This window comes from Tupaia chinensis, unplaced genomic scaffold, assembly GCF_000334495.1.
Source record: "Tupaia chinensis unplaced genomic scaffold, TupChi_1.0 Scaffold000359_1, whole genome shotgun sequence".
In the NCBI taxonomy this organism is placed as follows: Eukaryota; Metazoa; Chordata; class Mammalia; order Scandentia; family Tupaiidae; genus Tupaia; species Tupaia belangeri.
This window is the reverse complement of record NW_006159855.1, coordinates 2,663,775-2,673,638: the sequence shown is the minus strand read 5'-3', so window position 1 is coordinate 2,673,638 and position 9,864 is coordinate 2,663,775. Positions and strand designations below refer to the sequence as shown.

The following is a 9,864-nucleotide window of genomic DNA, read 5'->3' as shown; positions in this document are numbered from 1 at the left end:
TAGGCCCCACCAAGCCTGCCTGTTTGTTGTGAGGGAAACAGGCGGGCCTAGCTTCAGGGACGAGACAGCGCTGATCCTCCCATCCCTCCCCAAGGTAGAACCCCATGGCCACTCCCGGCCACAGAGCAGCATGGCATTCTGGGCGGGGAAGGACCTGCAGGCCATATTGTTCAACTTTGCTTTAGATAAAGGGGGTAACTGACACCCACGTGCTGATCCCTGACTCGCCAGGATGGTGGGGAGGCCCCTGGAGGACTCACTCAGGCCTCCCAGCATGATCCCAATGGAGCTGAGGTTGGCAAACCCACAGAGAGCAAAGGTCGTGAGGATTTCGGCTCTGACCTGAAAATACAGAAGATGAATGAGGAGGAGCTCTCTTTGGGAGGTGGGAGCACCCCCATGACACCCAGACTCCAGGTGTCTGCCTATGTGTCCTTTCATCCTTCTGTGCTCGCCCTTCCCAGGGGCACACACCACTTCTAGGAGCTCAAACTGCACCACCTCAGAAACAGAGTCCCCTCTCTCATCCATCTCCAACCCCCTTATCTTCATTATCAGCCTTTCTGGACATGACACAGCTTTGCTCAGTCTCACTGTGGCCCTACTAAGCTCCATGCCAGGGTGCTTCTGGTTACCGTGCACACTCTCAGGCTACGAGCCCCGAGGTGCTATCGTGCTGAGAGTGGAGGAAGTGTGGCTTGCAGGGCAGAATAAGGGACTTGTAGCTCATGCAGCCTGGCTTCTAGGCTTGTCCCCAGCTATCATCAGCTTGAGCAAGTCAACGACCTCTTTGAGTTTCTCCATCCGGACTGTAGGAATAATAGCACATGCCTGGCAGGGCTGGCGTGAGGTCAGACAACAGGAGAGATGCCAGGCATACAGTAGGTATTTATTTATTTAAACTGGCAGTGGGCACATGTACTCTCTGGAAACAGAAAAAGAGAGAAAGGGAAAGGGAGAAAGCACCCTCCCCACCCTGCTGGGATTTAGGCCATGTGCACACACATGTGTTTATCAAGCCACTGGGGCCAGGACCCAAATCAAGACCAGCTCTGTGGGATGTGACTCCCTTAACCACTAGGCCACAGGACCAACAACACTGAAGTAAAAATGTAGAGAAGGAAGCTCTCCACTCTAAACAGCTGTTTAATCTCCTGGAAAGAAGGTGTTGGGAGCCAAGATGGTTTGGGGAAAAAAAAAAAAGTTTAGATCTATTCCTCCCACCATATACAAAATTAACTCTAGATTATTAAAGCAAATAAATATTAATACTTTAAGTAGAAAGTGATAGAAAATATAGGAAACTGTTTTTTAGAAACTGTTATATAAATAACTATTGTAGTTACAAGGCAGTATAATTACTCTCATTTTGGAAAGGAGCAAATTGAGGTCACAGAAGGGATGTAATCGAGGAGGTGCGCATGAGCATGATCCAGGCCAGCTGAGGCTGGGGGTAGACTGCACTGTGGTGTGGGGATCCCGGTGGGGTACTGTCTTTCTTTCTCTCTCTCTTATGAAAGAGATAAATAAAAAACTTTTTTAAAAAAGTATGAAAGAACAACAGCTGTTATTTTAGGATTGTAAGAATAAAGACAATTTATTCATTATCAGTACTGTTGCTAGCACTTGTATTCTTCTAGAAAGGTTACTTTTGGGGACCAGCCCTGTAGTCCGATGCCACATGGCTGACTGTGGTCTGAATCCTGGCTCCAGTATCTTAAAAAAAAAAAAAAAAGAAAACACACCAGATGCACATGCATGCCCAAAGTCCTGACAGAAATAAGGAATGGGGAGAAAGGAATATGATGTGACCACGTCCCAGTGCGAGGCGCTTTCTCTCTATATATATATAGTGAGTACATACATCCTCTGATTTTTAAAAGGGGTGAGGGATAAACACTTTAAAAAAATAGAATGTTAATTTTAAAAGAGCTTGTATGACTTTTTACAAAATTTTGTTTTTATGCCAGAAGGGGCATGTACATGTACGCAACAGAGAGAGATTGAGAAAGCAAGAGAAAGCACCCCCAACAGGGCCTTCTTACTCCAATCGTCCACCCCATATGCAGCAACAGGCTGGGCCTCAGAACCCTGGCCGGCTACATGCAATCCACCTTCTTTTGCATGGCATTTAACTGCTGAACTATGGGGCTGGCCCTTCATAGTTTTAAAAAATAAATTTTAACAGAAAGAGCTAGCTTCTGAACAAAATCCAATTTATCTGCAAAGGATATGGAGTGAGGTGCTGCTGTCTCACTCACCCTCTGAGCTCACTGGATGCTCACAGATATTCTTCTGGGGTGAACCTGGCAAGTGTTACACACCCATCTCCCAACAGACGAGGCAAAGTGCAGCAGCTAACTCACAGCAAATGGTGGCCCAGTGAGAGCCTGGGTTTCAGAGTATCTCAAACACTTCGATGAGCCTCGAGAAAAATGGCAGTGAAGCCTGAAGCTGTCCTATCTCCCAGGACAGCAGGATGTGGGAGGTTAAGGCCATCTCAGTGTGTCTCAGCCAGGCCAGGGAGCCAAGAGAGCTGCTGCCAGGAGACCTCAGGAAGAGCCGCGCCACCCTGCTGCAGGGTGGGGACTGAGACACTCACCGAGATCCACTGCTTCCTGGCGCCGACCCACTCCTCAGCCCCCGCCAGGCGGCGCTGCTTATACTTGGAGAGTTCCTGATAGGCCACAAACTCATTCAGAAATAACTTGATCCCCAGCAGCTCGGCCACCACTGGGCAGTCCTCCCAGGCCACACCAATCAAGAAGGCCACGGGCCTCAGGACGTAGGAGCAGATGAGCTGAGGGCCAGAAGAGAGCCAGAAAAGCAGTGAGGCCCGAGGGCTGGGTGCCCACCTACTGCCTACCCCACCCAAGGCCATCTCCTCCCCAGGTTGAGACGGGCAGCCGGACTCAGACCTGGAAGCTGAGCCCTTGGATGTCCACCAGGTCGCCCAGCCAGGAGAGGGCAGCGTTGATGAAGGCCAGCAGAGCCAGGAAGGCAATGAGGTTGGCAGCAATGTTGGCTACAACCCTCACAGAGATGGAGGCCCCACTGCTGGCTGCTTCTACCAGGTTCTGGGCATCTCTGTGGTTGGGATCAAGAGCAATTGTTATTGGCCTGTCCCCACAAACATCAAGGGTTTCCATGCATAGGCTCAAAGAGAAACCTTGGACAGAGCACTCTGGAGGGTCCTCATCTCCTGTCGCAGTCCAGAGGCAGAAGGTGAAGCTGAAGATTGGGAACTCTCACATGGAGGTGTCCAAGACAGCAGCCACCTGTGGCTTTCGTCTACCTAAAGGGAGGCTGTCTAGAACTAAGTTGTGCTGTAACTGAAATACACATCAGCTTGTGGGGATTTACTATTTAAAAATGTACACCCTCTCGTTAATAATTTTTATATTGATTACATATTAAAATGAATGTTTTGGAGGGTTAAATAAAATATTTTAAAATTACATATTTCTTTCTTGCCTTTTTGCTATAGGGTGCATGTATTCCCTAGAGACAGAGTGAGAGAGGAAAACTGAGAAACCACCCCCTGGGGGTAGCCATGCTGTAATCCCTTTTCCTCCATTCTCCGCTCAGGATTTTGGGCATATATGCACATATGCCTGGTGTGTTTTTCAAGTTACCAGGCTCAGGAATTGAACCGCTTAGTCGGCCGTGAGGGATCCGCACCCTAGCCTCTGTATCACCTGCCGAAGCCTTTTCTATGACCCTCCTCAACACGCACATACCAGGCCACACCTCAGAACCAGGCCTTACTCCCATTCCATGACCAGTCTACTGCCTCCTGCTGGTCAGAGTCTGGAAATTGAGATGTAAGAACTGGAGTCTGTGCGCTTGCAAGTGAACCCTCCGGAGGGCAGGCAAAGAGGAGAGGTTGGCTGGGCTGGTGGGAGGCAGTGAGGAGCAGAGAGAATGGGATCTGCTCTAATTTACTCCCCTCCCACACGCTGCACGCTGCACGCTGCACACTGCCCCCCATGCAGGCCCTCCAGCTGAGCTCACCCGTAGGTCAGTTTCACTCCTTCTTCACTCTTAAACTTGGACTCCTCCACTTCCGGGTACGCGAGCTTGGAGAGGGCCAACGCACAAGGGGCGGCCATCACGGAGGCAGCGATCAACGAGGCAGCATCGATCTGCAAGATTCAGAGTGAGGGTTACAGGAGGATGGTCGGAGGAGATGGCAGGGCCAAACCTGCGGTGGCAGGAGGACGTGTATACCCTGCCCCACTGACGTCGTCATCGGCACTGCTGCTCTTACCATTAGGACTGATGGTAAGATCTTTCTTTTTCGGAGAGGTTTTTGCTATAGGGCGTGTGCGCTCGCTGGAAAGACAGAGAGAGACAGAGAGACAGAAAGCGAGAAGTCACCCCCCCAGGGGGATGGCCACGCCGCAATCCCTCTCCTCCATTCTCCTCTCGGGATCTTGGTCACACACACTCGTGCCTGGCGTGAATTTAAGCCACTGGGTCTGGGATTCGAACCACAGTCGACTACATGGGAATCCAGCAACATAGCCATTACGCTAACTGCTGGTCCCAAGACCTTTCGTGAGTAGAGGGTGACAGGCTATATGGACAGGACCTCTCAACTCTCCCCAGTACCTCTGAGAGTTAGGCAGGGCAAGTATTATTACCCCCTTTTACAGAAAAGAAAACTGAGGCCCCAGAGGATTCAACATGACTTGCTCAAGTCGAAGAAGGGGAACGAGAGCCTATCACATTTCGTGGCTCCAAGTTCAATTCCCTTTTCCCTTTTAGGCTGTCTCCCTTTGACCACCTGAGGGGTTTGCGATGGCTTCAGACAAAACTCCAGAGTCTGAGAATTGGGATGGATCTACGCGGTATCCCAGTTTAACCTGAGTGCAGGCTATGCACTAGCTGCGCGGAGCCAGGGTGAGTCCCTCCTGTGTGCTAACCCGCCCACCTGACCACTGTGTTGCTTCACTAAGCTGGGCTGCCTGCCAGGGCTCGTCGGACCCGTTCCCGGATCCTGGTCTGGTAAATACAGCTATTAACCTGTGCTTTGAAGCAGCTCGTTCCCAGTCGTCGGTCATGACAAGCCCGTGTGCACGTACCATAGCCCGTGGTCTGCGCAAACCACAGAGTGCTGTCTGGAGGTACAGAACACTGCTCCACAGACATGCAAAGGCTACACGTCCTGCTTAAGACTTGCTTCTGTGGGGCCAGCAGTTAGCGTAATGGCTATGTCGCTGGACTCCCATGTAGCCAACCGCAGTTCGCGTACCGGACCCGGTGGCTTAAAACTCATGCCGGGCGCGTGTGCATGTGTGGCCAAGATCTCGAGAGGAGAATGGAGGAGAAGGGATTGCGGTGTGACCATCCCCCCTGGGGGATGATTTCTCGCTGTCTCTCTCTCTCTGTCTGGCGAGTGCACGCACCCTATAGCAAAAAAAAAAAAAAAAAGGCTTGCTTCTGTACAGATGTTCCCCTAATAAACCTGGCGAGGGAACTCCTCCCTTCAGGGAAGGCCAGCACACCACTCCTGCAGTTAGGAAACTTTCTCAGGCAGTCTGTCTCTAATGGCTGCCCTTTGGCCCTGAGAGCAACACCATAAAAGTTCTTCCCAGCAAGATGGAGGAGCAACCATGGCCCCTGGATCTCCCTTCCGGGATTTGATCATCACTGTGGCCCAAACACTGTAGCCCAAACCCTTTGCTTCCCTGTCTTTCTCCACAGGATAGATGAGATACTTCTTTTCTCCCACTACCATCTCCCAGTGCGGGAATGGCTAAGGATTTTCTGGCTGCCATAGAAAACTGGTTCTCAAGGGAAAGTGCCCACAAAATTGCATAGAGATTATAACCACAAGTATAGGGAAAAACAACTCTAAAACCATGTATAAAAAGAAGATGGGGGACCAGCAGGTGGCGTGGTGGTTAAGATGCTGGACACTCTCACATGGTCAGCCACGGTTCAAGTCCCAGACCTGGCAGCTTGCTTTCTCACTTTCTCTCTCTCTCTGTCTCTCTCTCTCTCTGACTCTGTCCTTCTCTGGTAAAACTTTAAAATAAGTAAGTTAAAGTTAAATAAAATCATTCTTCAAAAAATTAAAAAAAAACAAAAACACGAAAAGAAAATCATGCAGGGCCAGTGTGTGTGTGCCTAAAATCCCAAGAAGAGAATGGAAGAGAAGGGAATGTGGCATAGCCATCCTCCAGGGGGTGATTCCTCATTTTCCCCCTCTTCGTTTCTGTTTCTCTCTAGGGAGTGCACATGCCTTATACCAAAAACCTAAAAAAAAAAAAAAAAAATAGAACAAAGACAATCTGGGAGCTTGGAGGAGAGAGCTGGAGGAATTCAAGGGATGAGGGTGGAGCCAGAGGCACTGGGAGGAGCTGGGCCTGGGAGAAAGCCCTGGGGTGGTGCACTGGCAGCTGAGAGCCTGGTGGGGGCAGAAGAGAGCTTTCTCTGGAGACTAGAGGATGAACCAGAGGCTGGAAGGAGCAAAGGAAGGTCTGTTAGGTGCTTTTTCCTTGTGACAGCTGTGGTTGCAGCCTGGGGCTTCCAAACCAGAGGTTGTGAACATGGCTGATCCTGGCTACCTCGGCTCATGTTGTGGAGACTCAGGAAAATGAGTATTAGAGTGCATGTCCCCGCTGGAGAGACAGATAGCAAGAAATCATCCTCCAGGAGGGATGGCCATGCCACAATCCCTTCTCCTCCATTCTCCTCTAGGGATCTTGGGCATGCGCACACATGCCCCTCGGCCTAAGCTTTAAGTCACCAGATCCAAGACTCAAACCACAGTCGACCACGTGGGGGTCCAAGTACATAACCATTACGCCATCTACTGGTCCCAACAATGGTTGTGTTTTTTTTTATTTTTATTTTTGGAGAGGGTTTTTGTTTTCTTTTGCTATAGGGCGTGTGCGCTCACCAGACAGACAGACAGACAGACAGAAAGCGAGAAATCACCCCCCCAGGGGGGATGGCCACACCGCAATCCCTTCTCTTCCACTCTCCTCCCAGGTCCGGGACGCGAACCATGGTCGACTACGTGGGAGTCCAGCGACATAGCCATTACGCTAACTGCTGGTCCCCCAACAATGGTTGTTTTTAAAGGTTTGGATCGCGGCTCTGAAATTGGACAGTGTGGAGAAACACATCATGGTCAGTAAGATGCACGTACATTTAGGAGCAGAGGAAAGCCTTGAGCTCCGAGAGCATGTGGGGGGAAGGAGGGGGAAAGGAGTAGGACAGATGCCTGGACACAGCCTCGGGGCAGGGCTGTGGAGACATGAGCAGACCTGAGCTCAGATCCTGGCTTTTGAGCCTCACGTTCCTCACCTGTAAAATGGAGATTCGAAAACACCCAGCACACGGTCTTGTACGTAGCAGGCGCTCAGTAAGTGGAACGCTCAGGAACTCTCCTCCCAACCCACCATGGCTCTGTGAGATGCCCCCAGTCCTGCCTTGCCCAGAGGAAGACCTCTCACAGCACAGTGGTGGGCTTCACATACAAGAGAGAAGATCCCAGTGCAGCCCTGGTCAGGAGCTGTGAGGGGCTCCCACAGAGGTGGGTGTCAGGTCTTCGGCACAGCCGAACAGAGGGAAGACTCCACCTACCCCGAAGGAGATGTAGGCACCCAGCAGGCTGCCGGCGATGGTGGCGTAGCCTCCAGTCATGACGACGTGGACCTCAGAGAGTGTCATGTCTACCAGGTAGGGCCGGATCAGCAGAGGCGCCTCGGTCTACACATAAGAAAGATCAGCTGAGCAGGGCAGGAGTGAGTGGGCACCACCCCTATACCCTGTCCCCTGCTTAGGGGGTGCAAAGGAGTGCCGGGAAGAGATGTGGGGAGGGGAACCAGCAGTTGGCATAATGGCTATGTCACTGGAGTCCCATGTAGTCGACTGAGGTTCGAGTCCTTGACCCGGTGGCTTAAACTCATGCTAGGCATGTGTGCGTGCGTGCCCAAGATCCCGAGAGGAGAATGGAGGAGAAGGGATTACGACCTGGCCACCCCTCTGCTGGGGGTTGATTTCTCATTTTCTGTCTCTCTGTCTCCCTCTGTCTTTCTGGAGAGCGCTCATGACTATAGCAAAAAAACTCTCAAAAAAAAAAAAAAAGAAAAGAAAAGAAAATACGTTTTTGGAAAGAAGGGAGGGGAAAGCTGTACTGGAAAGAACCCTGATCAGGAAGGAGAAAGCCTGGATTCTAAATCCTAGCCTAGACTTGTAGGATCTCGATCAAGTCATTCCCAGTCCCTGCACCCCAGCTTCCCTCTGAACAGAACAAGAAACACGGAGCCCATCTGTAGGATTTGCAAGTCTCTAAGCTGGTAAAGACAGCCCAGAGCTAGAGTGACAGGAGGTGTCAGACGGCTGACGTCCTCCGTGGCATGATCCAGGCAAAGAGAGTAGAACCCCAAAACGGAGCATCCCCAGGGCAGCCGACGTGGGTGACCTCAGGAGAAAGTTGAGACAGCTTCTCCTGAGATGGAATCCGAGCTCCAGGGACCCAGGGCGCCCACCCTGTTTGGGGAAGCTGCAAGTGAACATGAGGGCGGGAGGTGGCAGGACTCACCTGGCTCACGAAGATGTTTCCAGCCACGCTCAGGGTCTCAGTGGCTGTGGTACCCAGGGTGATTTGCATCAGCCAGGCGATCTACAGGGAAGCAAGTGCTCTTGGCGGGCTGGCACAGGCACCCCAAGTCAGAGAGAGTCGACACGTAGCCCAAGAGGGCGCCCTGTACCTCCATTTCCCCAAAAGGCCCAATCATCTCCTAACGCATCTCCTACTGCTTCCCAAGGCCACCCATCCTACCTTAGGAGGCTCTGGTCCCTGGAACAAAACTTCTAAAATGTCTGTGCTCCATCTTCATGCAAAAAAAAAAAAGATTCCCTTGCCAAATGTGTTTGAGAATTGCCAAACACACACACGTTGGTTACCGATGCACATTAGCTTACCAAAGGTTCTACAAGGTCCTGCCTGAAACCCGTTTAACTTTATTTAGCAGAGTTTCTCCAGATTTTTGACCAGGAGATCCTTTTACCTAGTAACATGTGGAACTAGAGTTTTTTGGAAAAGGCTTGGGAAACACTGTCTTGGATCAAGTTGAACTCTGTTTCTTGCGGCTTTCCCTTCACTGCTAGGACCTCTCAGACTGCCCTTTCCCTAATCTCCCCTCACGTCTTCCCCTCTTGCAGGCCCATCGTTCCTCACTCCTTCGGCCACTCTGTGGAGGGGATGGTTTCAGGCCCTGCTGCTCTCGGCTTAGAGCTCACTCTGTCACAACCCCTCGGTGTAGCACATTCCCCAGAACGCATCCCTCGTGTGATGTCCTGTGTGCTTTATTTATTTTATTTTTTTGAGAGGTTTTCGCTATAGGGCACGAGCACTCACCAGACAGAGAGAGACAGAGAAAGAGAAAGCGAGAAATCACTCCCCGGGGGGTGACCATGCCGCAATCCCCTCTCCTCCATTCTCCTCCCGGAATCTTGGGCACACACGCACACACACCCGGCGTGTTTTAAGCCACTGGGTCTGGGACTCAAACCACGGTCGACTACGTGGGAGTCCAGTGACATAGCCATTACACTAACTGCTGGTCCCACCCTGTGTGCTTTTAACATACCCACAGTTGTTTTTGTATTTCTGGAAGCCACCTGATGATGTTGATTTATTCTGAGCTCAGTCGGCTAAAACTACAGACTCTTCTGCCAGGACCCAAACTATCCAATGGTGCCCAATGCTGTCTACTATACCCTGGTTTTCTGCAGCAGATTTTATGAACATAAGTGCAGAATGTGACATTTACACCAGCTATGTCTGGTGAGCGTGGCCCACTATGACAGTCTCTCAAGATATTTTTGGTATAAAAAAGTCTC

The 9,864-nt window shown here is 51.0% G+C and overlaps 1 protein-coding gene across 1 annotated transcript in view; it reads right to left on the bottom strand.

The window, feature by feature from the left end:
• Positions 1-9,864, bottom strand: part of SLC28A1 (solute carrier family 28 member 1) — a 44,402-nt gene that overhangs the window by 6,157 nt on the left and 28,381 nt on the right. Inside the window, exons 10-15 of the mRNA XM_006152846.3 lie at positions 8,561-8,641; positions 7,600-7,725; positions 4,015-4,145; positions 2,919-3,087; positions 2,603-2,800; positions 261-342 (exon numbers count right to left, since the gene is read on the bottom strand). Of these exons, the coding sequence (XP_006152908.1) occupies positions 261-342; positions 2,603-2,800; positions 2,919-3,087; positions 4,015-4,145; positions 7,600-7,725; positions 8,561-8,641 (787 nt within the window). The remainder of the gene's footprint in view (positions 1-260; positions 343-2,602; positions 2,801-2,918; positions 3,088-4,014; positions 4,146-7,599; positions 7,726-8,560; positions 8,642-9,864) is intronic.